A 26,699-nucleotide genomic window follows, 5' to 3' on the forward strand; every position below is an offset into this window, starting at 1 on the left:
TCAAAAAGTGTGAAAAATCATAACTAGACAAAATTACAGTTATTAATTGACGCTTTAATATCATCTTTGGTCAGAGCCGCATTTGTCTCGTTGGGCGTCAGAGCGCACGGATACGCGTTAGTCTAAATGAGCTCAGAGTTTATTACCTAACTTTATTTCAGATGATTTTGTAATGTTCCGCGTACAGTCCGTGTACAGTTCCATCCAAACACTGGTGTTAAATGGATCACAATGGACTGTATAAACACTTTAACATAGTTAACGATGTGGGTCGACAGGATGTTATACGTGTTGCACATGGGTGTAACTACAGGGGGACGGGGTGGGGAGGTCAGGTGCACTGGGGCCCATGGCGGGGAAGGGAGGGGGGTCCTCCATGACATGAACTCAAGTACTCACCTCACTATCCCCCCCCCCCCCCCCCCCCCCCCCATTGGCTGCACTCGCCAGGTCGTTTTTATTATATTACAATATTTTCGTTAAGTAAAATTAAAAGGCAGGAATTTGGTCTTGAAGTGTAACTTATGAGTGAGTACTTTTAATTCATTCTGATCAGCTATCAGCATATGCAATTTGTTGAGGGGACCCAATTTTTTTATTGCACTGGGGCGCATGAGCTCCTAGTTACGCCACTAGTGTTGCATCTAGAAATGTTTTCAGTGGCAGGATTATGAACTTTTGTCAGATAATGTAAACAGACTTGTTATTTTAAATATCTGGCTGAAAGATGGGTAATAACTCTATATAGGCATTGGCTGGCTTTCTAAAAATAAATTTAGATTTAATAATTTCATCATCATTTTATTAATTTTTTATTGGTAAACACATTCTGGTAATAAAAATGTGCATAACTGTTCAAATTTTGCTGTTATGTTTGCACGCAATTAATTTAACTTTTAATCATCTGTGTTTATGCATACTGTAAAATATACTTAAGAATTGGAGGCTTGGTGTGATATTAAACGTTATAGATCACAATTATTATAGAAAATACTGCATTGTAATTGTCAGCAAGTTACACTTACTAATATAAAGTACATCAGCACAGGAAGCTGACTGAGAACATGTAAATGAATCACTGTCTGTAATAGCTAAGTGAGTCAGAATGGTCATCACTGGTCTGTTTCTGATGGCTGAGGGGTCTAGTGTGATGAGCAGTACATTTACACTGATCAGCCATAACATTAAAACCACCTCCTTGTTTTTACACTCACTGTCCATTTTATCAGCTCCACTTACCGTATAGAAACATTTTGAAGTTCTACAATTACTGACTGTAGTCCATCTGTTTCTCTGCATGCTTTGTTAGCCCCCTTTCATGCTGTTCTTCAACGGTCAGGACTCTCCCAGGACCACCACAGAGCAGGTATTATTTGGGTGGTGGATCATTCTCAGCACTGCAGTGATACTGACATGGTGGTGGTGTGTTAGTTTGTGTTGTGCTGGTATGAGTGGATAAGACACAGCAGCGCTGCTGGAGTTTTTAAACACCTCACTGTCCCTGCTTGACTGAGAATAGTCCACCAACCAAAAATATCCAGCCAACAGCACCCCATGGGCAGCGTCCTGTGACCACTGATGAAGGTCTAGAAGATGACCAACTCAAACAACATCTACGAGGTGGACCAACTAGGTAGGAGTGTCTAATAGAGTCGACAGTGAGTGGACACTATTTAAAAACTCCAGCAGTTCTGCTGTGTCTGATCCACTCATAGCAGCACAACACACACTAACACACCACCACCATGTCAGTGTCACTGCAGTGCTGAGAATCATCCACCACCTAAATAATACCTACTCTGTGGGGGTCCTGTGGGGGTCCTGACCATTAAATAGCAGGGTGAAAGCAGGTTAAAAAGGTATGTAGAGAAATTTATGGATACAGTCAGTGATTGTAGAACTACAAAGTGCTTCTATATGGTAAGTGGAGCTGATAAAATGGACAGTGAGTGTAGAAACAAGGAGGTGGTTTTAATGTTATGGCTGATCGGTGTATGTCTTATGAACATATGCTCTCTATGTAGTTTGGAATGCTGATAGTAGTAATCCAGACAGGATCTGTCGGTGTTGGGGCTGTGGGCTGGTTTCTAATGAAACATTAGCTTAGGTGATAGGAGCGATTCAGAGCTGCTGCGTTAAGCATTTCGACCGTATGCAGGACAGGAAGGAAGGATGGAGACTAAACAGAGTCTCTCCGAGTCACGATGGATAATGCTGACTGAAGCGGCCGTGCCCTCTGGCCTTAAAACGGAAACACAGAAAGACTGAAACTCAAAACTCGGCTCTTTGTTTGACTCTTCAGCTTGGACTCTGTGTCTGAATCTGCAGTCTGATTACATTCGATGATTTATCAGCACAAATAAAGCAATCCTGATTTGATATTAACAAAGCTGTACAGAAAAAAGACAGCAACATAAGGAAAAAAGTACAAATAGTGCCTAATAGAATAAAGATAATAAAAAAATACTCTCAACTCAGTAAGGTTAATATAGAAATAAAAATCAGAATACGATTTTTACACATTCACAGTAGTAGTGGTTTTAAAAAAGTAATGAATGTAATTTTTGTTATATTGTACATATTGAAAGTGTATTGCACAATATTAACGATGCACTAGTGTCCAGTCTTTCAGCTGTCCTCCTACAAAAGGGGGCGGGAGGGTGCATACAGAATTATGGCCACTGGTAGAAAAGAACTCCTGCAATCATCACTGATTTAATTCTGACATACTGACAGTACTCAGTTAGTTAAAGTTAATTTTCCTCCCAGTGTAGACATATCCCATTACACGTTGCATTCCGCTACCTGTACTGGTGCTGATTTTCATTCCTGACTGAGAAAGGGTCGCACAGACACAGCCGATATCTGGGGTGACTTCAAAGTTGGCTCATATTAGTGGGCTGTGACTGAAAAAAGTAGCTTTACATGGTGAAATGGGCCCCGAAAAGTGACCCTATATAGTGATACAGTGGTACCTTGAAACTCAACGTCAGTTGGTTGTATTTTTTCTCATAAGGATGTATGGGAAACCTGTTAATGCGTTCCGTGGTCCCGTGGACTTGCATATATTTTACGCTAATGTAAAATAATGGGGTTGTTTTTGACACTTATACACTGACAATAACACAAATATAATATAAGCAAACATTGAAATAAAAAGCTGACTCGCAGTTTCTCAGAGCCCTGAGCTGTAACACAAGTTTAAAAGTGAAACAGAGGGAAAATCCAGCTAAACACAGATACATGTGGAGCTTTCAGAGCGAATCTGATGATTATTCCACACAAAGAAATAAAAAGATATGTTTAAACTCAGTAAGGATAATTAAGGTAAATATAGAAATAAAAGTCAGAATACGATTTTTTGCACATATCACAGTAGTAGTGATTTTGAAAAGTAATTTTTGTTCATTACTAAAAAAGTAATATTGCACATATGGTAAGTGTATTGCGCAATATCGGCGTTGCACTAGTGTCCGATCTTGCAGCTGTCTTCCTACAAAAATAGGGGGGTGGGGGGGTATACAGAATCATGACCACTGGTAGAAAAGAACTCCTCCGATCATCACTGATTTAATTCTGACATATTAACAGTACTCAAGTTATGCATTGAGGTTTTTTAATTGCATTTTCTCCAATTGTCCTCCCAGTGTAGACGTATCCCATTACACGTTGCGTTTTGCTACCTGTACTGGTGCTGATTTTCATTCCTGACTGAGAAAGGGTCGCACAGACACAGCCGATATCTGGGGTGACTTAAAAGTTGGCTCATATTAGTGGACTGTGACTGAAAAAAGTAGCTTTACATGGTCAAATGGGCCCCGAAAAGTAACCGTGTTATCAGCCCCTATATAGTGACACAGTGGTACCTTGAAACTCAACGTCAATTGGTTCTGGGACTGGCGTTGAGTTATTTTTTCTCCTAAGGATGTATGGGAAACCTGTATATGTATATACAGTGAAGCCCGAAATTATTCATACCCCTGGCAAATTTTGACTTAAAGTTACTTTTATTCAACCAGCAATTTTTTTTTTGACCAGAAATGACACAGGTGTCTTCCAGAAGATAATAAGACGATGTACAAGAGGCATCATTATGGAAAAAAATATTTCCCAGCTTTTATTTACATTTGAACAAAAAGTGGCATGTCCAAAATTATTCATACCCTTTGCAAACTGTCACAGTCTATGGGAAAATCCAAAGTTCTATACCATTCCAAATAGTCCAAGCTGTTCTAAAGCATCCTAATTACCCTGATTCATTGGGAACAGCTGTTTTAATCAACTCAACAGGTAAAAAACAGCAACTCTCTGCAGTTGGTTTGTGGACAGTCATGGCTAAGACAAAGGAGCTCACTAAGGACCTGTGGCTGTGCATTGTGGCAGCTCACAAGTCAGGAAAGGGCTATAAGGCCGTATCTAAATGTTTTCAAGTTCCAGTGGCTACAGTGCAAAGTATTATTAAAAAATACAAGACATTCCGCACTGTGGAAAATCTCAGAGGACGTGGTCGGAAGCCAAAAGTGACACCTGTGCTGGCCAGGAGGATAGTGAGAGAGGTGAAAAAGAATCCAAGGATCACCACCAAGGCCATACTGGTGAATCTGGGCTCTGCTGGTGGCAACGTCTCAAGGCAGACAGTCCAACGGACACTGCACACTGCTGGGTTCCACGGACGCAGACCAAGGAGGACGCCACTTCTCCAGAAAAGGCACACAAAAGCTCGCTTGGCCTTTGCAAATGCTCATCTGGACAAAGAAGAAGACTTCTGGTCTTCTGTTTTATGGTCAGATGAAACAAAAATTGAATTGTTTGGCCACAATGATGTATCCTTCATTTGGCGTAAAAAAGGAGAAGCCTTCAACCCTAAGAACACCATCCCCACTGTCAAACATGGTGGTGGGAACCTAATGATTTGGGGGTGTTTTTCAGCCAATGGACCAGGGAACCTAATCACAGTAAACGGCATCATGAAAAAAGATCAATACATCAAGATTCTCAACAACAACATCAGGCAGTCTGCAGAGAAACTTGGCCTTGGGCACCAGTGGACATTTCAGCACGACAACGACCCAAAACACACAGCAAAAGTGGTGAAGAAATGGTTAGCGGACAAAAACATTAACATTTTGCAGTGGCCCAGCCAGAGTCCTGACTTGAATCCAATTGAGAATCTGTGGAGGGAGCTAAAGATCAGGGTGATGGCAAGGAGACCCTCCAACCTGAAAGAGTTGGAGCTCATCGCTAAAGATGAATGGGCAAAAATACCAGTGGAGACATGCAAAAAGCTGGTCAGCAATTATAGGAAGCGTTTGATTGCTGTAATAGCCAATAAAGGCTTTTCTATTAATTATTGAGAAGGGTATGAATAATTTTGGACATGCCACTTTTTGTTCAAATGTAAATAAAAGCTGAGAAATATTTTTTTCCATAATGATGCCTCTTGTACATCGTCTTATTATCTTCTGGGAGACGCCTGTGTCATTTCCGGTCCAAAAAAAAAATTGCTGGTTGAATAAAAGTAACTTTAAGTCAAAATTTGCCAGGGGTATGAATAATTTCGGGCTTCACTGTATGACAAATAAAGTATATCTTCTTCTTCTTCTTAATGCATTCCATGGTCCCATTGACTTGTTTTAGGCATATTTAAAATAATGGGGTTGTTTTGGCACTTATACACTGAAAATAACGCAAATATAACATAAAAACACTGAAATAAAAAGCTGATTTTCACAATTTCTCAGAACCCTGAGCTGTAATACAAGTTTAAAAGTGAAACAGTGAGAAAAATCCAGCTAAACACAGATACATGTGGAGCTTTCAGAGTGAACCTGACGATTATTCCACACAAATGCAGTTTCGTCTCATATGCGCACTTTGATGACGTTTTACCGCATCGCTCAAGCTGAGCGCTGAACAGAGTGACTGTTCATTGTTAATTTGAAATAAAAAAAAAATACATTGTTTCAAAAACAAACTCAAGGTGAGTCATTAAGATTCAAAGATTTTGAGTTTAGGGGACGTTGAGTTACAAGGTACCACTGTATAAGCAACCAGACAGACAGGGAGGTCCCAGGTCATGTGATTCAACTGCAGGAACGTCTGCAGACCAGCTTTGAAATGTTTTCCAGGCCCGGCTTTTGGCCTTAGCCTCATTTGCCTATATGGATTTGCATTTTAAAAATGAGGTCTTTTACGCAGTGACGTCTGTCTGGCCGCGGATGGTGTTCAAGGGAACTCTTGGTGTAATCTGTTCTCACAGTGTAAGCCTCTGTTTTACCATCTAACTATTGTTTATCTGCTCTGTTTTTACGTAATCTGTGTAATCTCTCTATCTGTATTGTGTTAGAGTATGACAGTGTATTAAGACCTGAAATGGAAAATTAGTTTCACTAGTGTCAAGGTTATACTAGAGAAGCTTGCAACATACACTGCCTGGCCAAAAAAAAGGTCACCACCTGGATTTAACTAAGCAAATAGGTAAGAGCCTCCCATTGAAAAATTACTGCATGGGTGATTATGTTTCAGCTGGCAACAAGTTATTTAACCCTAACTGATGCAGTGAGTAGCTTCTCATTTGTTAAACAACCACGTCGAAAGACACATCCTGCGGTCGTGGAAAAGATGTTAATCTGTTTCAGAAGGATCAAATTATTGGCATGCATCAAGCAGAGAAAACATCTCAGGAGAAGCTGAAATAACTAACATCGGGTTAAGAACTGTCCAACAGATTATTAAAAAGTGGAAGGACAGTGGGGAAACATCATCTCCGAGGAAGGAATGTGGTCGGAAAAAAATCTTGAATGATCGTGATCGGTTATCACTTAAACGTTTGGTGAAATCAGATGGTAGAAAAACAACAGTAGAACTCAGGGATATGTTTAATAGTGAAAGTAAGAGCATTTCCACATGCACAATGCGAAGGGAACTCAAGGGATTGGGACTAAACAGCTGTGTAGCCTTAAGAAAACCACTCGTCAGTGAGACTAACCGGCGAAAACGGCTTCAATTTGCTAGGGAGACCTTACAAACCTCACCTCTGGTCAATGTTCCATTCCTTCTCTCATTCACACGGGTTATCTTTGTGTTTCCTGCCACCTCCTAAAGAAATGCAGAAGGTAGATTCACTCACTCGTACCTACTTAAGAGTAGCCAGTTAGTTTGTATGGTCTGGTTTTCATTGATCTATAATCACAGGAGTGTGTTGTGATCCGGCTGTCTGATCAGATTGGGGGTTGTGCCAGCAGCAATGGATTCACATTTGGGAATAAGATAAGATAAGATGCCTTTATTGTCATTGCACAGTGTACAACGAAATTGAGTAGCAATCCAACGGTGCTTACACATACAATAAGTAAAAATAAAAGCAAAAAAATTATATATATAAATACACCATACACACGAATGTATAAGAATCTTAAATATAAAGAAGAAAGACTAAACTATAAAACACACAGCATTGAGATAGTAGTGGGGTATTGCACATGCCCTGATTGGCTTAGGATATTAGGATATTAGGAATTGGAAATGACTAAATTTGGAGATAATGGGAGACATTTTTTTTGGAAAATGAAATGAATACAAACTAAACACAAGTGTATTATTTTGTTAAAACGATGAAATATCTTTTGATTTCATGATCTATTACACTTTCTGACATTTATCATGGTCAAGGTTGCAGGAGGTTTAGTTCTACCAGGAACGCTGTATGCAATTCAGGAATACTCAGGATAGGGTGCCAGTCCATCACAGGGGTTCGCTCGCTTCCCCATCAGATGTTTCAAATACAGTCTGTGTAGGGGGCCAGGCTGGCCGATAACGCCACTGAGAGTCAAAGCCAGATTTCAGTGGTGGTGGGCTAGTGCAGCAGACCCCTGCGCCACCCGAGTGCCCACCATTCTGACTTTAGAGTATTAGAGTTTACTTGTCGGCTTTTCCCAGCTTATCTTGTCTCTTCTGTTTGTTAATCAACTCTCAACACTGTTCTCTTGTCGCAGGCCTTGCCAGAAGATGAATGTCCTCAAAGATAACAAAGACTTGGCCTGTTTTTACACAACCAAACACTCCTGGAGGGGGAAGTAAGTACCCAGCTCTTATCTATCTTCACTTCTCAAGCTGCAGGCACACCACACAGTCGAACAGTTCTCGTGGCTCTGTAACATAAGCCTTCTTTTACACACAAAACTCATGTAAATACCCGCGTACGTTCACCGGTTATGACGTGGCTTGGGTTTCACATAGAAATGCTTCCTGTTGAATTCACACATTGCCGACCCACCACATGCAGTGTGACATTTGATAATCCCACTTACTTTATATGTAGTGCAATTTACATTTAAAATAGTTTAGTTTTTGGTGTGTTTTTACTCTGAATAGCTCTGCAAGTGAGGGTGGCATATGGCTCGGTGGGTAGCACTGTCGCCTTACAGCAAGAAGGTCCTGGGAGAGATTCACTGTCCACTCTATTAGACACTCCTACCTAGTTGGTCCACCTTGTAGATGTAAAGTCAGAGAGGATCGCTCATCTATTGCTGCTATTTGAGTTGGTGATCTTCTAGACCTTCATCAGTAGTCACAGGACGCTGCCCACAGGGCGCTGTTGGCTGGATATTGGTGGACTAAAAACTTCATCAGTTTTGCTGTGTCTGATCCACTCATACCAGCACAACACACACTAACACACCACCACCATGTCAGTGTCACTGCAGTGCTGAGAATGATCCACCACCTAAATAATACCTGCTCTGTGGTGGTCCTGGGAGAGTCCTGACCATTGAAGAACAGCATGAAAGGGGGCTAACAAAGCATGCAGAGAAACAGATGGACTACAGTCAGTAATTGTAGAACTACAAAGTGTTTCTATATGGCAAGTGGAGCTGATAAAATGGACAGTGAGTGTAAAAACAAGGAGGTGGATTAAATAACTGATCAGAATATATATATATAATAAATTGGCGGTGGTCAGGCTTGAACCTGCAACCTTCTGATTACTACAAGGCTGGAGCTGCTGAGCTATCACTGTAACTGCTTTGCTACCACTGACCTGGAATCCAGGATTAGCAAACAAAGAATTGCTACCAATAATGCAAACCTGGTCCTCACATTCCACAGCTGACTAGTTGCCATGCCCTGTTTTTTTTCCTCACAATGACGTGGTTCTCATTTAAAGTGGAATCCAGCAGTTCAGGGTTTGTGAGGCAGAATCATTTTCTTTCTGACATGTCTGTGCTTCGCTTCAGTCCAGTCTAAACAATTTGTCTCATTAGCGGCGCTTTGAAAAGGGCAGCAGCAAACTGGATCAAGAACTTTCAAGTGCATGTTGAAGCTGTAAGAACAGACTCGAGTGGCAAAACTATACTCTATAGCAGGGCTGCCCAATTTGGGGCCCGCGGGCCAAACTTGGCCCGCCGTCTCTTTTTTCTGGCCCGCCTCACTATATCAAAGTAGCGCTTACTTTTGTCAGTAGCTGGGAATTTCTTTTAACAGTGTTGAACTGCCTATAACGCTAGCTGCAATTCATTGGCTGACCACAATTTTACATGAGACAGTGGATAGGAGAGGGGGGCGCTGTGGAGCTCCTGTCAGCAGACATGATGACACGAGTGAGGCTGTTAATCATGGAGCGTATGAGGCAGTGGCATTGGATAAACGAACATTTAAAAACAGTTTGAATATTTTTTCACCGAAATAGATTAAACCGCAGTTTGCCTCATCTGCGGATAGATAGTGGCTGCACTAAAGGAGTACAACATCCGTCAGCATTACGAAACAAAACATGCACACCTGTTCTCAAAGTACAGTGGCGAGGAAAGGTGAATATATTGAATATTTGAATATTGATGGTATATACGTATATATACAGTATATATTTTGCTTTGCATGTTTTTCTTTACAAATTTACATTTGTTCAAATATTTCTGCTCCTAAAAAGAAACATCTATCATCCGTTGAAATAAATAAAAGCACTGTTAATTAGAATAAACAGTAGTGTTTTATTTAACAACAAAAACGTGATATTTTTAAATTTAATGCAATATTAAAATTAGGGTGGGCGATTTTCACGATTAATTCGAATGAACGTTTTCACACGATGTTAGAAATGTGACAATCGCGATTGTTTACATACTTTATATTTTAATTAAAATACCAACATGTCAGTTTAATATCAAAAGAGTAAAAACAGTAAACGGAAGACAACAAGGGTCATACACGGTAATAGTTAGATTCAGAAATAAGGAGCGCAAACACGATCGGCAAAACTTCACAACGAGACTCACAAACAGAAGAGTTTAATTAAGATTCATGGAATCGAACACAGCTGAACTGAATCAAAACTCCGGAGTGGGAGGACCAATCAGAATTGACTGACCGGAGACTTGTGGTAGTCACGTGACAGTCTGTGAGAGCATGGGAGTTGTAGTCAATATTGTTAGAAGCGGAATGTGCCCCTCCATCCACCCCCCAATCACAAGGGGACAAAATGAAAGCTGAGTGATTACTTGTGGTCCCCCAGTGTAGATACTGATACACTAACTTCATTGGTGAAAACAGTATACAGGCTTGTGTTTCTTTTAAGAAATCTGTAAAGAACTTTTTGTAGCTTTGCACTTTTCTTAATGTAAGGAGGTTCTGCTGCAAATTACTTAAAGTGAGTTGTTTGTGAGCTGTTCCTAAAAAGCATATAGCTAATTAAGATTTATGTTTATTGTTAATTGTTATATTGTTATTGTTATAAAGTTTGAGTCCCTTGAAAAGATAATTATAGGTGGTGCTGTTACTATTTTTTCACTTCTGCAGTCTCTTAAATTAAAATGCAAAAAAAGTCTTTTTTTTTTCAATTGCATTATACAAAAACAACAAAAAAAAAAAAAAAAAAAAAAAACACAATCAGAATCTTTTTTTTTTTTTCAATATCGCCCAGCCCTAGTTAAAATAACTTTTAGTTTTGGCCCGTGGCCCCTCACTGAGATTAAATTTTGGCCCCTTATAAGGAATTATTTGGGCACCCCTGCTCTATAGGAACCAACGGCACAGCCAGCAAGACAGCGAATTTGTTGTGTATTATGTGATCTGGCATTAGTATAGAGGCCCAGCCACCAGTTCTGCTCCCAAAAAACGATGGGAACAATATACACTGATCAACCATAACATTAAAACCACCTTCTTGTTTGTACACTCACTGTCCATTTTATCAGCTCCAATTTACCATATAGAAGCACTTTGTAGTTCTACAATTACTGACTGTAGTCCATCTGTTTCTCTGCATGCTTTGTTAGCCCCCTATCATGCTGCACTTAAATGGTCAGGACTCTCCCAGCACCACTACAGAGTAGGTATTATTTGGGTGGTGGATCAATTATACATACCTAATTGTGTGTGTGTGTGTGTGTGTGTGTGTGTGTGTGTGTGTGTGTGTGTGTTTGTTTCAGGTACAAGCGAGTTTTCTCAGTTGGGACACATGGAATCACCACATACAATCCAACAACGTTAGAAGTTACAAACCAGGTACGAGCGTGCGCTAGAGATGTGTTGTACGTGACATCACAGATATACCCAGGGTTGAACAATTTGTCATTTTTTGATTGTGATGAAAAACACAGAGTCAGAGACTTGCACACTAAATTGCACTATTTTCACAATTAAGTAGAAAATATCAAGCTTGATAGAATACATTAGAAAGATTAATGCTTTAATGCACTTTAGAAATTAGAAAAAGGCCAGATTATAAGTGAGCATGTAAATGTTTACTTAGACCTGTTTTAACTCCTGTCCATTTAATGTATTTATTCATTTTTAAACAGTGGCCTTATGGAGATATCTGTGGCATCTCACCTGTGGGGAAAGGCCAGGGCACGGAGTTTAACCTCACCTTCCGGAAAGGCAGCGGAAAGAAATCCGAGACGCTCAAGTTTTCCACCGAACATCGAACAGAGCTGCTGACGGAAGCACTGGTACGAAAAAGAGCATTGTTAGCTCAGCTGTTAAGGTACAGGACTATTGATCAGTAGGTTGCAGGTTTAAGCCCCACCACTGCCAAGGTAAAAGAAGAGCCTCTGGTATTCTGGGTAGGTTTCGATAGATGTTACATGCCATTGGGGGACTTCATGCAATCGTTAATTTAGTATTTGGGAAAATTTAGTCGAAGGTGCTCAACTGCATAGACTATTTTTGTAAAGAGTTACAAAGAGTTTGTTAAGAGTCCCCATTTAAATAATGCCATGACATTTCTAAAAAGTTGGGACATTCTGCAATATGCAATAAAAACAGCAATGCTGGAGGGGATTTCTTATGATTTCTGCAATTACTTTGATAGATGGTGTCTGTACAGAGACGGGGGATAATGGAGATCAGTGTGTGACTCTCCTTGCACGATACTGATCTCCATATAAACTCGCCTTATGCAGGTGAAAAGATAAAAAAAAATAGACATAAATAAGTATGCTGATTATATTACTCATAATTAAAAACATTGCCCAGCGTAATTAAATTAAAAAAAAAAACATTAAAAACATTAAAAAAAACCTTTAAAAAATCTGTGAAACATGAAAACTAGAAGCATGTTCTCCAGTGATCCCAGACTTCCCAGACTGTAGATCCCAGACTACAGTTAAATAAGGACAAAACAGAGATTGTTGTGTTTGGCAGCAAAGAGAAGAGGATTAGTGTCAGTGAACACCTCAGTTCCCGGGCTCTAAAAACCAAAGACCAAGTCCGAAATCTTGGCGTTCTAATAGACTCAGATCTCACATTCACCAGCCATATAAAAACCATCACCAAAACAGCCTTCTACCATCTTAGAAATATAGCCAAAATCAAGGGTCTAGTGTGCCAACAAGACCTAGAGAAGCTGATCCATGCTTTTATCTCCAGTAGGGTGGACTATTGTAATGGTCTCTTAACTGGACTTCCCAAAAAGACCATTAAACAGTTACAGCTCATTCAGAACGCTGCTGCTAGAGTTTTAACTAAGACCAAGAGAACTGAGCACATCACTCCAGTTCTAAAATCTCTACACTGGCTTCCGGTTAGTTACAGACTAGAATTTAAAGTGCTGCTACTGGTCTATAAATCACTGAATGGTTTCGGCCCAGAATACATCTCAGATATGTTTAGAGAATATAAACCTAGTAGATCTCTTAGATCCATGGACTCAGGTCAGCTAGTTGAGCCCAGAGTCCAAACTAAACATGGTGAAGCAGCATTTAGCTGTTGGGCTGCATATAACTGGAACAGACTGCCAGGAGATATTAGATGTTCCTCAAATGTAGAAATGTTTAAATCCAGGTTAAAAACATTTCTTTTTTCTTGTGCCTATGATTGAGCTCAAAATTTTTGCTATTACCCTCATTTTTACCATATTTCTTTTAGTTTTCATGTTTTAATTGCTTATCTCTCTTGTTTTAATTTCGTATTTCCCAAATTGTATTTTACAATATTTTCTTTTAACTTTTCATGTTCTTAATTTTTTGTTTGAATTTCATGCTCTCTTAATTGTAACTAAATGTTTGCAAGAAGTCTTTCTGAGGTTCTAGATCTCAGGAATGTTTTAATGCTTTTAATTAACTTTTTTTTTCCTTATGTAAAGCACTTTGAATTGCCACTGTGTATGAAAGGTGCTATACAAATAAACTTGCCTTGCCTTCTAACCTCCACTGTATGTAGTACAGGACATGTGATGAAGATTAGTACATATACTGTAGTGTATGTTGTGTGTTTTTTTATGCTGTGTTTAATGCTTGTCTCACCCCCAACCCCTCTCCCTTTCCACACAGAGATTCAGAACAGACTTTGCTGAGGGAAAAATAACTGGAAGAGTGAGTACTGTTATCCTTTTGTAGTAAAAAAATGTATAGATGGAGGTTTGGTAGACAGGTGGATAAACCATTACTTAAAGAAGCTATACATAAGGCGCTCAGGTTACCGCATGGTATTGATCTTCAGTTCAGATATTTAGTAGTGCTACCAACCTGGGGTTTCAGGGATTCCAGAGGCCCCACGATGGATTGGCGTCCTGTCTGGGGTGTATTACTGCACTGTGACCAGTATTCTCCGGGAAACTGGACCCAGCAAATATTTATTATATTCATTAGTTTTATTTATTCACCTGCATCCATGTGATGATATGTTACAGTTAATTAAAGGTCTTGACGTTAGCATGCAGCTAGACTTAAAACCTTTGTGGCATTAAGCTTGACACTTGTGTTATTTAAAGAGAAGGACCTGAAAAAGCACCATATATACACAGATCAACCATAACATTAAAATCCTTGTTTCTACACTCACTGTCCATTTTATCAGCTTCACTTACCATATAGAATCACTTTGTAGTTCTTCAATTACTGACTGTAGTCCATCTATTTCTCTACATACTTTTTTAACTTGCCTTCACCCTGTTCTTCAATGGTCAGAACCCCCACAGGACCACCACAGAGCAGGTATTATTTAGGTGGTGAATCATTCTCAGCATTGCAGTGACATTGACATGGTGGTGGTGTGTTAGTGTGTGTTGTGCTGGTATGAGTGGATCAGACACAGCAGCGCTGCTGGAGTTTTTAAATACCGTGTCTACTCACTGTCCACTCTATTAGACACTCCTACCTAGTTGGTCCACCTTGTAGATGTAAGGTCAGAGACGATCGCTCATCTATTGCTGCTGTTTGAGTTGGTCATCTGAATCTAGACCTTCATCAGTGGTCACAGGATGCTGCCCACAGGGCGCTGTTGGCTGGATATTTTTGGTTAGTGGACTATTCCTATTCTCAGTCCAGCAGTGACAGTGAGGTGTTTAAAAACTCCATCAGTGTTGCTGTGTCTGATCCACTCATACCAGCACAACACACACTAACACACCACCACCATGTCAGTGTCACTGCAGTGCTGAGAATGATCCACCACCCAAATAATATCTGCTTTGTAGTGGTCCTGGGAGAGTCCTGACCATTGAAGAACAGCATAAAAGGGGGCGAACAAAGCATGCAGAGAAACAGATGGACTACAGTCAGTAATTGTAGAACTACAAAGTGCTTCTATATGGTAAGTGGAGCTGATAAAATGGACAATGAGTGTAGAAACAAGGAGGTGGTTTTAATATTATGGCTAAAAAGTAAAAATATATCTAATTTGGTTAAATACATTTTTGCATGAACGCTGGTTCTAGATTAGGTTCTAGTATGTACTTTTGAGATTTTTGAGTTGTGGTTGTTCTCCTCAGCGCTATAACTGCTACAAGCATCACTGGAGCGACACCCGCAAGACGGTGGGGTTAGAAGTCACGCCAGGGGGCATCGATCAGATTGACCTTCAAACCAACAGGGTGATCTGTTCCTATGATTATCGTTGCGTTGAAGGATTTGCCGAGGTTTCAGACTACCAGGGAGGCTTCTGCATCATTTATGGAGGCTTCAGCAGACTGGTGAGTAGGACCTTACCCTAATTCGAACATAGAGTGCTTTTTAAACGTTATACAGTGGAACCTTGACTTACGAGTGACCCAACTTACGAATTTTCCGAGACACGAGCTGTCACTTGGTCGATTTTTTGCTTTGTGATACGAGCCGAGATCTGAGTTACGAGCTCAGCTGAGTTCAGTTCACCTGGTTATCTTGCCGTACAAGCAAGTGAAAGCGAGGAAAATGTGACGGAAAAGCCAGAAGTCAGTGAAGAATAAGATTAAGTGAAGTAAAAAAATATATATATATTTTAAAAAAGTCGCAATTAAGCTTAGCGATAAAGTGTACGTTAAATTTAGCAATATATTGTAGCATTAGTAAGTTAAGTGATGGAGCACGAAATGAAACACTCCCCCAACTTCCTCCGCCAATCTCCGCCTCCGCCAGCATCTTCGTCTGATTTTTAAGGTAAATACTAGGGCTGTCGAAGTTAACGCGATAATAACGCATTAACGCAATCTCAATTTAACGCGATTAAAAAAAATAGTGCCGTTAACGCAAATTCTAGTTCATGTTGAGACTTGACTGGTAGAACCAACGTTTTAATGTCGGACTTGCCACCGTTGTTCATTTGCGGTTTGTTAAAATAATATAACTGAGCGTCGTAGGGATGCACTTGCATAATAAAGAAATAAATACACGGTATATTCACAAGTTATCGGGAGCAAAACACTTTATTAACTTAATCTGTTACGGCACTGAATACCGGAGTCAAGCACGCTAGTCCATGAACTATGGAAGCCCCAAAAGGGTCAAAACACACTCACTTCGTGTAGAAACGTCCACTTTTCACATTTCACTTAAAAAACCTTGTTTTCTATAACATTTACACAGATTTTATTTAATGCGATTAATCGCGATTAACTATATGAAATTCTGAGATTAATCGCGATTAAATTTTTTAATCGTTTGACAGCCCTAGTAAATACACTTAATAAAACCAGTTTATTTCTTTACATTCTCTTTTATTATGTATTATTATTTTTTTATACATTATTTGTTATTTATAAAGTACATTTTTCTTATTTATAAACACGTAACAAAAAAATCGGTGTGGTTTTTGGGGGGCTGGAACGGATTAATAGCGTTTCAATTCATTTTAATTGGAAAATTTGATTTGATATACGAGCAAATTGAGTTACGAGCTTGGTCACAGAACGAATTAAACTCGTAAGTCAAGGTTCCACTGTATTAGTAAATGTTTGGTGAATGTTCTTTCCTTCTGTCCCGTGCAGCACCTCTTTGCATCAGAGCACCGTGAAGAAATCATCCGCAGTGCCATCGAGCATGCCGGGAACTTCATCGGGATCATGCTGCGGCTTAGAAAGGATCCTCTGAGCTTCGAGGGCTGTATTGGTGACAGACTGGGCAAGTACAGCTCAGACGAGTGCATCACCTCTCTGGCCGAGTTCGTGGTTCAGAAGATCTCACCACGCCATGCGGTGAGACATCAAGACATGGTTTACACACACTATAACTATACTAGAATAATTTAGTCTAGTTCCAATTCCCATTAGCATCTGCCGCTTGCTCTGCCCCCAATCTAAACAAGTAGCACTGCAGAGCTGTATGCCTCAGGGAGCTCCTTTGGATGAAGGCGGAGTCTCATAGAGCCTTTTTTTTTTTTTAATGCATTTTCTCCCCATTTTCCTCCTGATTTTAGCGTACTTAACCCTCTATGGTACGCATTATGATACCAATGAGGGAAAAAATATTCGTGATGTTTTTCCTTCTTATAATTGGTCACTATAACAATATCAAAAAACATTTTAATTATTTTTAAATGTATTTAGTTATTAAAAGTTTGTTGCCTCAAGGCAACATTGTACCATAATGGACAAATTAAAATATTTTATATTTTCATGCAGAAAAAAGAAATAGATTTATTGAAAACATCAATTTCTTTTACCAAACACTTGAACAAACATATTTATCTAGTTTTCAATGTATTACACATTTGGTATTTAATGAAACGTCACATTTCACATCCATCTGTTGCTCTTAGGCAACATTGTACCATCGTGGAACACAAATATAACCATATCATCAAATTATTGTATCAAAACATTACAATCAGATGTTTTTTCATGGTAAAACATTAAAAACCACAATAACCTCATCCTAATATACACCTCATCCTTACAAGAATGCACATATACACACACACGGACCTGCATGTACATACACAACATCTCCTGTATCACTAATGGCCCTCACTGCTTATGAAAGTTGAGGAAGCAATTCCTCTCAATAGAAAAATACAGGTAAGTAGCACATTTTGAGCACTGCATTTTTACAATGCCTGAACAACCTGGGTATTTGCATCATCTTCATCCTCATCTCTATCCTCATCTCCATCCTCACTCTCACTCTCTCCCTGCCAGATTGTCACTATGACCTCATCTTCCTCATCACTATATAACATCTCATCCTCACTCTCATCAACTGGAAGTACCACCTGTTCTTTATACCCTTTTTAAGTGCCATAGAAAACTTGCAGATTCATCTTCTGTATTAAATCATAATAAGTGTAAATGTAGTATTTGAATTACATATTTTTATAAATGCATTACAAAATCTTATTCATGGCACATACATGTAAACAGTTCTAGACCTGGTATGGCCTTATGCAATTATGGTATTCTATTATGGTACAAGGTTGCCTCGAGGCAACATGCAGTTTTTTGTAATTTTCTATGATATATTTGATGGTATGTAATGTAATGTTTTTGAAAATACTTCTTTACTTACCAGTGAAGGTGAGTCAGATGTTTTGTTGGTGATTATCTGGATTAAAATGTGTGAAAAATTCACTTTTTATTAGAGAGAATACAGGGCTGTCTGTCATGCTCACATGTGCTGAAAGATGAAGCAAAATTGACTCCTGTGGGTCATGCGACCACTTTTTTGCATTTTCATTGGTTAGTCTTTGAGTTCCCCTCCCCTGAGATAGCAATGATCAATTAAATGGGTGTCTACTTTTATTTTAAAAAGCTAAAATAGGAGCCGCTCAGGTGGCGCAGCGGTAAAGTACGCTAGTGCACCAGAGTTGGGTTTCTAGACACATCGTATCGAAACTCAGCTCTACCTTTCCGACTGGGTTGGGCAGCAGTATGAACAACGTTTGGCTGTTGTTCATGGGTTTAGCGGGTAGAGTCGGAGCATTGGTTCTCATAACTGGTGCAACTGCGGCCCCTGCTGGTTGACTGATGGCGCCTGCACAGGGCTGAGGAATAACATTGAGGGGAGTGTGACCCTCCGTGCGCAGTGTCTCTCGGTGTATGAACTCGGCTCGTGCGGGTGTAAAATGCAAGTCTGTACCGATTGCGTGCCGGAGGGGGCGCAATTCGGTTGAGTGGCGTCCTCAGTCAGCGGCAAGGGGTTGAACCAGTATAGAGGACATAATCAGGGTAATTGGATATGACTAGAATGGGGATAAAAATTGGGGGGAAAAAAGGGGGAAAAAATAGATAATATAAAAAAAAAAAAAAAAAAAAAAAATAGCCTATGTTGCCTGGAGGCAACACGGTACCATAGAGGGTTAATTTGTCTTCCGCTGCTGAGAGATACCAGATTGCATCCGAGGAGAGCACGTCGCTGTACACGCCTCTTCCGACACGTGTACAGCCCTCCTCTTCTCGCCCCTGCATTCTGCACGGGCGTCTCTTCCGCCAATCAGGGTCCTTACACAGCGTATGAAGACCCACCCACCCACACAAAGTATGGCCCCCACCCTGCAGATACGGTGTCCAATTAGTATCTGCTGCAGGCACTGCCAATTATGCCCGCTAGATGGCGCCCAGCCGACCGGTCGCTGCACCGAGTTTCGAACCGGGGAGTTCAGAAACTCGGTGCTGGTGTGCAAGCGGAATATCCCGCTGCGCCACCTGGGCGCCCATAGAGCCATAATTGAAGTCAACATTGACTTTGACTTTTTTCCCTATAAGGTATATAAAAAGATCTGTGATATGAGACTTTTCATATCACTGCTATATAGAAATGAGTTGGCAAGCTGGCTCGGTGGGTAGCACCGTCACCTCACAGCAAGAAGGTCCTGGTTTTGATTCCCAAGTGGAGAGGTCTGGGTCCTTTCTGTATAGAGGTTTCTTCCGGGAGCTCCAGTTTTCTCCCACAGTCCAAAGAAGCACATCTATTGCTGCTGTTTGAGTTGGTCATCTTCTAGACCTTCATCAGTGGCCTTCACTGCCAACAGGGCATGAATTGGAGTGAGGTGAATTGGAGATACAAAATTGTCCATGACTATGTTATACATTAAAGACTTGAACTTCATGGGTGTTTCTCTCTGGGTGTTGCTCTTTGTCCCCTATCAATCAGCAACCAGGCTGCAGGCCTAAAATCTTCAGGCTGAACAACCATCTATAGTCTATAGTTTTATTGTCGCAATTCAAATGAAAGATATTGCAAATATTGTGGCAGAATAGGAGAAATGATGAATACACTTCAGAATACGTAATTCAGGAAATAAAGTTTGGTTCTCTGTGTTTCTTAGGAGCCTGTAAAAAGGATCCTGGCCCTAACCGAGACGTGCCTGGTGGAGAGAGACCCCGCCTCCTATAACATCGTCACTATCAAACCATTTGAAGAGGTGAGTTGTTGCTGGATAAAAGTGCTAGCTTTAAGTGTTTGCACAGTTTTTTGTGAACTAGATGTTTGTGCACATGAGAAATGTTGCGATAATGTGTAACATACAGTATATGGTCAAATGTATGTGAGGTTTTGATTAGAGATGGAACGATCGATCGGCTACGAATCGGTATCGGCCGATTTTTAATCAAAATATGCTATCGGCGATCGGCCGATATTTCCTAAAAGTAGCCGATCCGATCGTGTGATATATAAAGATCACGTTAAGTTAACAGCTCAGTGGATTGATCCAGACTTTGAGCTACGAAGCACCAACCATCACATCACCATTCATCAACAATCGTACAGAAACCACAGTGAAAGCTCTTCATGACCTAAAATAACATCATTAACGTTGTGCATCATACATACGATGCAATTTTGCTGATTGTAATATTTACTTTAAAAAGATAATTCAACCCGGTCACATCGGAGTCGATTCTATCAGCACGTTATATAAACTCCTGGTTCACTTTAGTAAATCGTAAGCGGTTCTTACTTGTAATGTAGATGAGAACAGAAAACGTTACAGAGCCAATCAGAGAAGAAAGTTTATTCATTAGCAAATTCGTTAGTTCAGGATCATCTGCTGAACTTTTAGGATCAGAAAACTTTTAGCTCCTTAGACAGAACGAGTCTGACTCGGTTACAGATCTGTGGTAATAACAGTTTAATTAAGCTTTTTAATTAAGCTTTTTAATTAAGCTTTTTAATGTAAGAGAGTCACACAAAATGTTCTGTATTAGTTGGTGTTTATTTAAAACCACGACATTTAATTAATAACAGTAAACACGGAGAGATAACTGAGAAGAGAAACTTACGCTTCACATAAAAACGAATCAACTCATGAATCAATGAATCACTTATAGCGATACTGTGAACAAAGCGTCTCTTCTAAAGGCACAAACACACACACACACACACACACGCGCGTGCGCTGCTCCGGTTTATCTTCACTGTGAGGCTCTTTTTAAGTTTATTTATTTTATTTACTGCTAAACCCCCCCGATCGGAATCGGCTATCGGCCGATGTCCCTGAAAGGAGATCGGAGATCGGAATCGGTTCCAAAAACCCCGATCGGTACATCTCTAGTTTTGATCACGAGTTTGTTGGACAACCATTGGCATCAACCGCCTCCACTTTTCTTAAAAGGCTATGCCCAAGTTTTTTATTTAGAAGTATTTCTGTAGAAATTAGGGCAAAATAGTATTTGGATGGTTAAGCACTGTTTCAGTTTATTTCAAATGTGTTTGGTGGGGTTGAGGTTGAGGTTTCTGTACAAGTTACTTATGTTCTAAGGGGCCTTACTTTGTACATGGGGTACTCAGTCCTGATAGAACAGGAAAGAGCCACAAAGTTTACTGTATCATTTATTTTATATATGTGATTTTATACACATTAATAATCAGAAACACCTGAACACAGTAATTAGATGGGATGTCCAAATTGGAGCACACTCCAGAACAGTTGGGAAATTTGCAGTGTTGTGCTTAATCCAACAGCTGATGTTGGCATTGATTCTGTTGCAGATGTTTGCTCTGATCTGTGATGCGGAAAACCCTCAGATTTTTACTGTGGAGTTCATCAGGGGACAAATACGAAAGTACTGCTCAACAGAAAGGTAAAGCACATACACTTTGTTCCTTTTAATGGCTTTTTGCTCATTAGCACCTACCACTATATGAAGCCAGACCAAATTTTATTCAACCCCTTGGCCTACGAATTCAACCAGTCATACAGGAACTAGACATAAACTTGGACACCATTGCACGAACACAGCTGTTCATTATTCCACCCTGGGACCTTAAACAGATAGATATCATCGTGGACATTTCTCAAAGCAAAAAATCAGAGACCCACCCAAACACATATATTTTGCTCATTAGCTGACGTCACTGTTTTACGGTTACAGCATATGGTCAGAAACCTGTGGACACCTGACCATGTGCTTGTTTAACATTCCATTTCAAAAGTATGAGCATAATTTTAGGAGTGATTTCATTCACCAACTAAATCTTAATTCTCAGGTTTTACAGGTTTTCTATTATTTGTATTCATTGTACAATATAATAATTGATTCTCTCACACACACACAGACACAGCCAATCGTTTGTCTGTGTAGGTGCCCAGCTGTCTGATAGCAGAGCTGTGATTCAACCTCGACAGCTTGAGATGTCAGCACTGGTGTTTTTTTACCACTGCGCCACCCAAGCGCTCAATCTTTTTTTTTTTTTTTTTTTTTCTGTATTTGTTGTTACATTATAGATTATATTTGAATCGTTTTGTATTTAAGGAAATAATTCAATGTCCGTTTTTCTGAGAAACACAATCTGGGCTAAAAGCACAAATAAAACCTGTTGTATCAAATTTGGTACACATTTTCAGTATTGTTTCACAAATAAAACAAAATCATCTGAGTGTTTTACTGTCAGCAGTGTTACATAACTGAACGACCACTTGGGTCTGCATTTATGTATTAATAAATACACACCTTGTTTTCGGCATTCTTGAAATTGTGTGGTCTAAATGATGTGAGTTACATTTAATATTTGCTGCATTTTAAGGCTGCCTGATTGTTGTATTATAGTAGGTTTTGTATAATCTATGTTTATCTGAAATTGCAGTTAACGGTATGTCATTAGTCCAACTTTTTCCAGCTGTTGTAGTTTATGCTGTACAGTTTATAAAGACAGACCGTTTTTATTGATTCTTTTCTGTCTCTGTAGAGATTCTCTCATGGCGAGTTTACTGGATGGAGTGCGGGCGTCCGGTAACAGGGATGTCTGTGCAAAGATGGCCCCAACCCAAAGAGGGCAGCGCTGGGGGCTCCTAAGTATGCCGGTAGATGAGGAAGTCGAGAGCCTCCATCTGAAATTCCTTGCTGCTCCACCCAGTATGTAGAAGCTTCTAAAATTATTCAGTATTACTGTTTTGTACCTTTGTCTTATCTCACAGCATTTGAATTTACACAGTTCTATTTTAAATATTGCCTGGTCCTCAACTGTAAATACCTAGTTATAGAAAAAATGAATAATAATTTACATTTTCTGAAGGGAACATGACATTTAATGTTTATTTAATCATTCTGATGTTTTTTCCGCTTGTCTTAGATGGAAACTTTGGTGATGCAGTGTTCAGGTTTAATGCCAACATATCCTACAGTGGAGTTCTGCATGCCGTCACACAAGATGTAAGTTATTTCAGCCTTAAAACACTAAAATTAAGGTGTGTTGAGAAGTTGGTTGTAAAATTGGTCATGTGAACAAAGAAATGTAATAATTAGTATTCAGTCTTATATAGTATAATATTTTAAATATTGCCCTATACCAAATGTTTCATATATGTAGTATACCAGTGGTCCCCCGGTCTGAGGGTTATATTTATTACCGGGCCGCACAGAAGGAATAAATGATTAGTGATCGCTAAAAAAGCAATTAAATTTCCAAAACTCTTCGGGTATTATTGTCCCCAATCACCACTAGGTCCGTGTAATTATATCTTATATAAAACCGGTGTGTGGTGCAAAAAAAATTAGATATCGCTGTTGTATACTGTGCAGATTTGGTTTTATTAATTTCTAAGTGAAAGTAAGTACACAGGAAATATCTATCTAAGTACACAGGAATTGCTATCAGCAAGTTCCATGAAGCCACTTTATTCTTTTAGATATATTTTTTAGATATACTTTAATTGTCATATATACATATACAGGTGTACAGTACAATGAAATTCTTTCTTCGCATAACCCAGCTTGTTTTTTTTGGGAGCTGGGGTCAGAGCGCGGGGTCAGCCACCTTACGGCGCCCCTGGAGCAGACAGGGTTAAGGGCCTTGCTCAAGGACCCAACAGTGGCTGCATAGCGGAGCCTGGATTTGAACCGCCAATCTTCCGGTTGATAGCCCAAAGCTCTACCCACTAGGCTAGCACTGTCCCTACTTTACTGGGTTTTTATCTTCTCACGTTGCCATATGACAACACTGCTGAGCTTTCTTGTTTAAAACTAAAATACATTTCATGTGAATTAAGTGTCAATACTGCCAGTCAGTATTATTTATTGTTTTTAAGCATGATGCCCAGTGGGACAGCCAGCAGAAAGTGGTTTTGCCACATATTTTGTGAAAGACCTAAAAGCTACCTTACTTTTTTTTCTTAATTTGTTAATAAGACAAGATCTCATTTCAAATTGTGTTAGTCTGTTAGAGTTCAGAGCCTGTGCTAAAACTGCAGGTTGCACTCGAAGTCTCATTGGCTATAAAAAAGGCATCTTTGACTTTACTGTTGGTTTTATTGTTATTTTGGAGCATTTCTTCACTGATGCATGTGCTTTGATGTTTTAAAGTAGGAAAAATTTAAGATTTTATTGCATCTATGCATCATATTTGTTGCCTTTGTGACGTCATGTAACTTTATTTGCAGGGTCTTTTCTCAGAGAACAAGGAGAAACTGATCAACAATGCTATACTGGCACTGCTGTCCCAGGATGCTGAGATGGTCGGCCCCAATGCTGAGCTAGAGGCTCAGTTTCAGGCCATCAGACGCCTAGTTGCCTCCAAGGCTGGCTTTCTGGCCTTCACACAGCTCCCCAGGTATACATGTCTTGAATAATTTACTTCCAGAAGCAAGACGAATATTATGCAGAACGTGTTGGCTATGGCTATGATGGTTATTGATTTGTGATTCATATATTTATTTCTAAGGTTATCTCATAATGATTCACTTGATTTGTGAGTTAGAACTAATCACCTCTAGCTCAGGAGTCAGGATTTATTAGGTGGATAGAAGATATGTGCTCTTTATTGGGCTGAATTTCTTGATAATGTTGGAGCATAGGACCTGTATTTGCATCTGCAAGGTTCACTTATGAATGTAAAAATCATACAAAAGTAATATACACTGATCAGCCATAACATTAAAACCACCTCCTTGTTTCTACACTCACTGTGCATTTTATCAGCTCCACTTACCATATAGAAGCACTTTGTAGTTCTACAATTACTGACTGTAGTCCATCTGTTTCTCTGCATGCTTTGTTAGTCCCCTTTCATGCTGTTCTTCAATGGTCAGGACCACTACAGAGTAGGGATTGTTTAGGTGGTGGATCATTCTCAGCACTGCAGTGACACTGACATGGTGGTGGTGTGTTAGTGTGTGTTGTGCTGGTATGAGTGGATAAGACAGCAGTGCTGCTGGAGTTTTTAAAAACTTCACTGTCACTGCTGGACTGAGAATAGTCCACCAACCAAAAACATCCAGCCAACAGCGCCCATTGGGCAGCGTCCTGTGACCACTGATGAAGGTCTAGAAGATGACCAACTCGAACAGCAGCAATAGATGAGCGATCGTCTCTGACTTTACATCTACAAGGTGGACCAACTAGGTAGGAGTGTCTAATAGAGTGGCCAGTGAGTGGACACGGTATTTAAAAACTCCAGCAGCGCTGCTGTGTCTGATCCACTCATACCAGCACAACACACAATAACACACCACCACCATGTCAGTATCACTGCAGTGCTGAGAATGGTCCACCACCTAAATAATACCTGCTCTGTGGTGGTCCTTATCATTGAAGAACAGGGTGAAATCAGGTTGAAAAGGTATGTAGAGAAACAGATGGACTACAGTCAGTAATTGTAGAACTACAAAGTGCTTCTATATGGTAAGTGGAGCTGATAAAATGGACAGTGAGTGTAGAAACAAGGAGGTGGTTTAATGTTATGGCTGATCAGTGTATATCCAAACACGAGACAAAATTCATGATTCATTTGCTATTAGTCAGATACACTTTTAGACACATTGTTCACTGGTGTCTGTGTGTGTATATATGTGTGTGTGTTCAGGTTTAGGGAGAGATTAGGTGTAAAGACTGTGAAAGCACTGAAGAGGAACAACAACGGTGTGACCCACGCTGCTATAGACATGCTCTGTGCGCTTATGTGTGTAAGTATCTGCTAATGCGTGTGTATCAGCCCACTCTCACACAGCGACTATTGTTTTTAACAATAACAAACGTTGATGTTGCAGCCTATGCATGATGACTACGACTTGAGACAGGAGCAGCTGAACAAAGCATCCCTCCTCTCCTCCAAAAAGTTTTTGGAAAGCCTTCTGGAGAAATTCATCAGTAATGTGGTACGCTAACTAAAATGTTCCATTTAAACTACGATGCAACTTGAACGTCCTGCTCTCTTTCTTCATTCCCTTTCTCTCGCTCTGTGCATCTTTCTTTCTCTCATATTTTAGGACTACGGAACAGGTGCTTTGGTCATCAGTGCGCTTTTGGACTTCCTAACCTTTGCCCTCTGCGCACCCTACAGCGAGACGAGCGAAAGCCAGCAGTTCGACATGCTGCTGGAGATGGTGGCTTCCAACGGACGTACCCTCTTCAAACTCTTCCAGGTCTGAATTTTTTTTCTATGTATTTATGCATCTATTCGATTTAGCATAGTCAGTTTGTCTTCCGCTCCTGGGGGATCCCTGATTGCATTCGAGGAGGGTATATTGCTGCTCACGCCTCCTCCGACACAAGCACAATCCTAGCAAACCCCATTGTTTGTGTTGCCTTGGTTAGAATGTTTGAAAAACCCTGGCGTAGACCACTAAGATTCTAC

General features: G+C 40.0%; 1 protein-coding gene across 3 annotated transcripts in view; it reads left to right on the plus strand.

The window, feature by feature from the left end:
- LOC134300939 (dnaJ homolog subfamily C member 13-like) overlaps nucleotides 1-26,699 on the plus strand; it is a 78,419-nt gene that overhangs the window by 6,461 nt on the left and 45,259 nt on the right. For all 3 annotated transcript variants that reach the window (XM_062985418.1, XM_062985419.1, XM_062985420.1), the window contains exons 2-15: nucleotides 7,995-8,075; nucleotides 11,427-11,502; nucleotides 11,799-11,948; nucleotides 13,770-13,811; nucleotides 15,209-15,409; nucleotides 16,682-16,888; nucleotides 19,957-20,052; nucleotides 21,621-21,712; nucleotides 22,818-22,984; nucleotides 23,202-23,281; nucleotides 24,508-24,677; nucleotides 25,929-26,028; nucleotides 26,113-26,220; nucleotides 26,332-26,487. In XM_062985418.1, coding sequence (XP_062841488.1) covers nucleotides 8,008-8,075; nucleotides 11,427-11,502; nucleotides 11,799-11,948; nucleotides 13,770-13,811; nucleotides 15,209-15,409; nucleotides 16,682-16,888; nucleotides 19,957-20,052; nucleotides 21,621-21,712; nucleotides 22,818-22,984; nucleotides 23,202-23,281; nucleotides 24,508-24,677; nucleotides 25,929-26,028; nucleotides 26,113-26,220; nucleotides 26,332-26,487 — 1,713 coding nt within the window. In that variant the 5' untranslated portion in view covers nucleotides 7,995-8,007. The remainder of the gene's footprint in view (nucleotides 1-7,994; nucleotides 8,076-11,426; nucleotides 11,503-11,798; nucleotides 11,949-13,769; nucleotides 13,812-15,208; nucleotides 15,410-16,681; nucleotides 16,889-19,956; nucleotides 20,053-21,620; nucleotides 21,713-22,817; nucleotides 22,985-23,201; nucleotides 23,282-24,507; nucleotides 24,678-25,928; nucleotides 26,029-26,112; nucleotides 26,221-26,331; nucleotides 26,488-26,699) is intronic.

This window comes from Trichomycterus rosablanca, chromosome 23 (assembly GCF_030014385.1).
Source record: "Trichomycterus rosablanca isolate fTriRos1 chromosome 23, fTriRos1.hap1, whole genome shotgun sequence".
Lineage (NCBI taxonomy): Eukaryota > Metazoa > Chordata > Actinopteri > Siluriformes > Trichomycteridae > Trichomycterus > Trichomycterus rosablanca.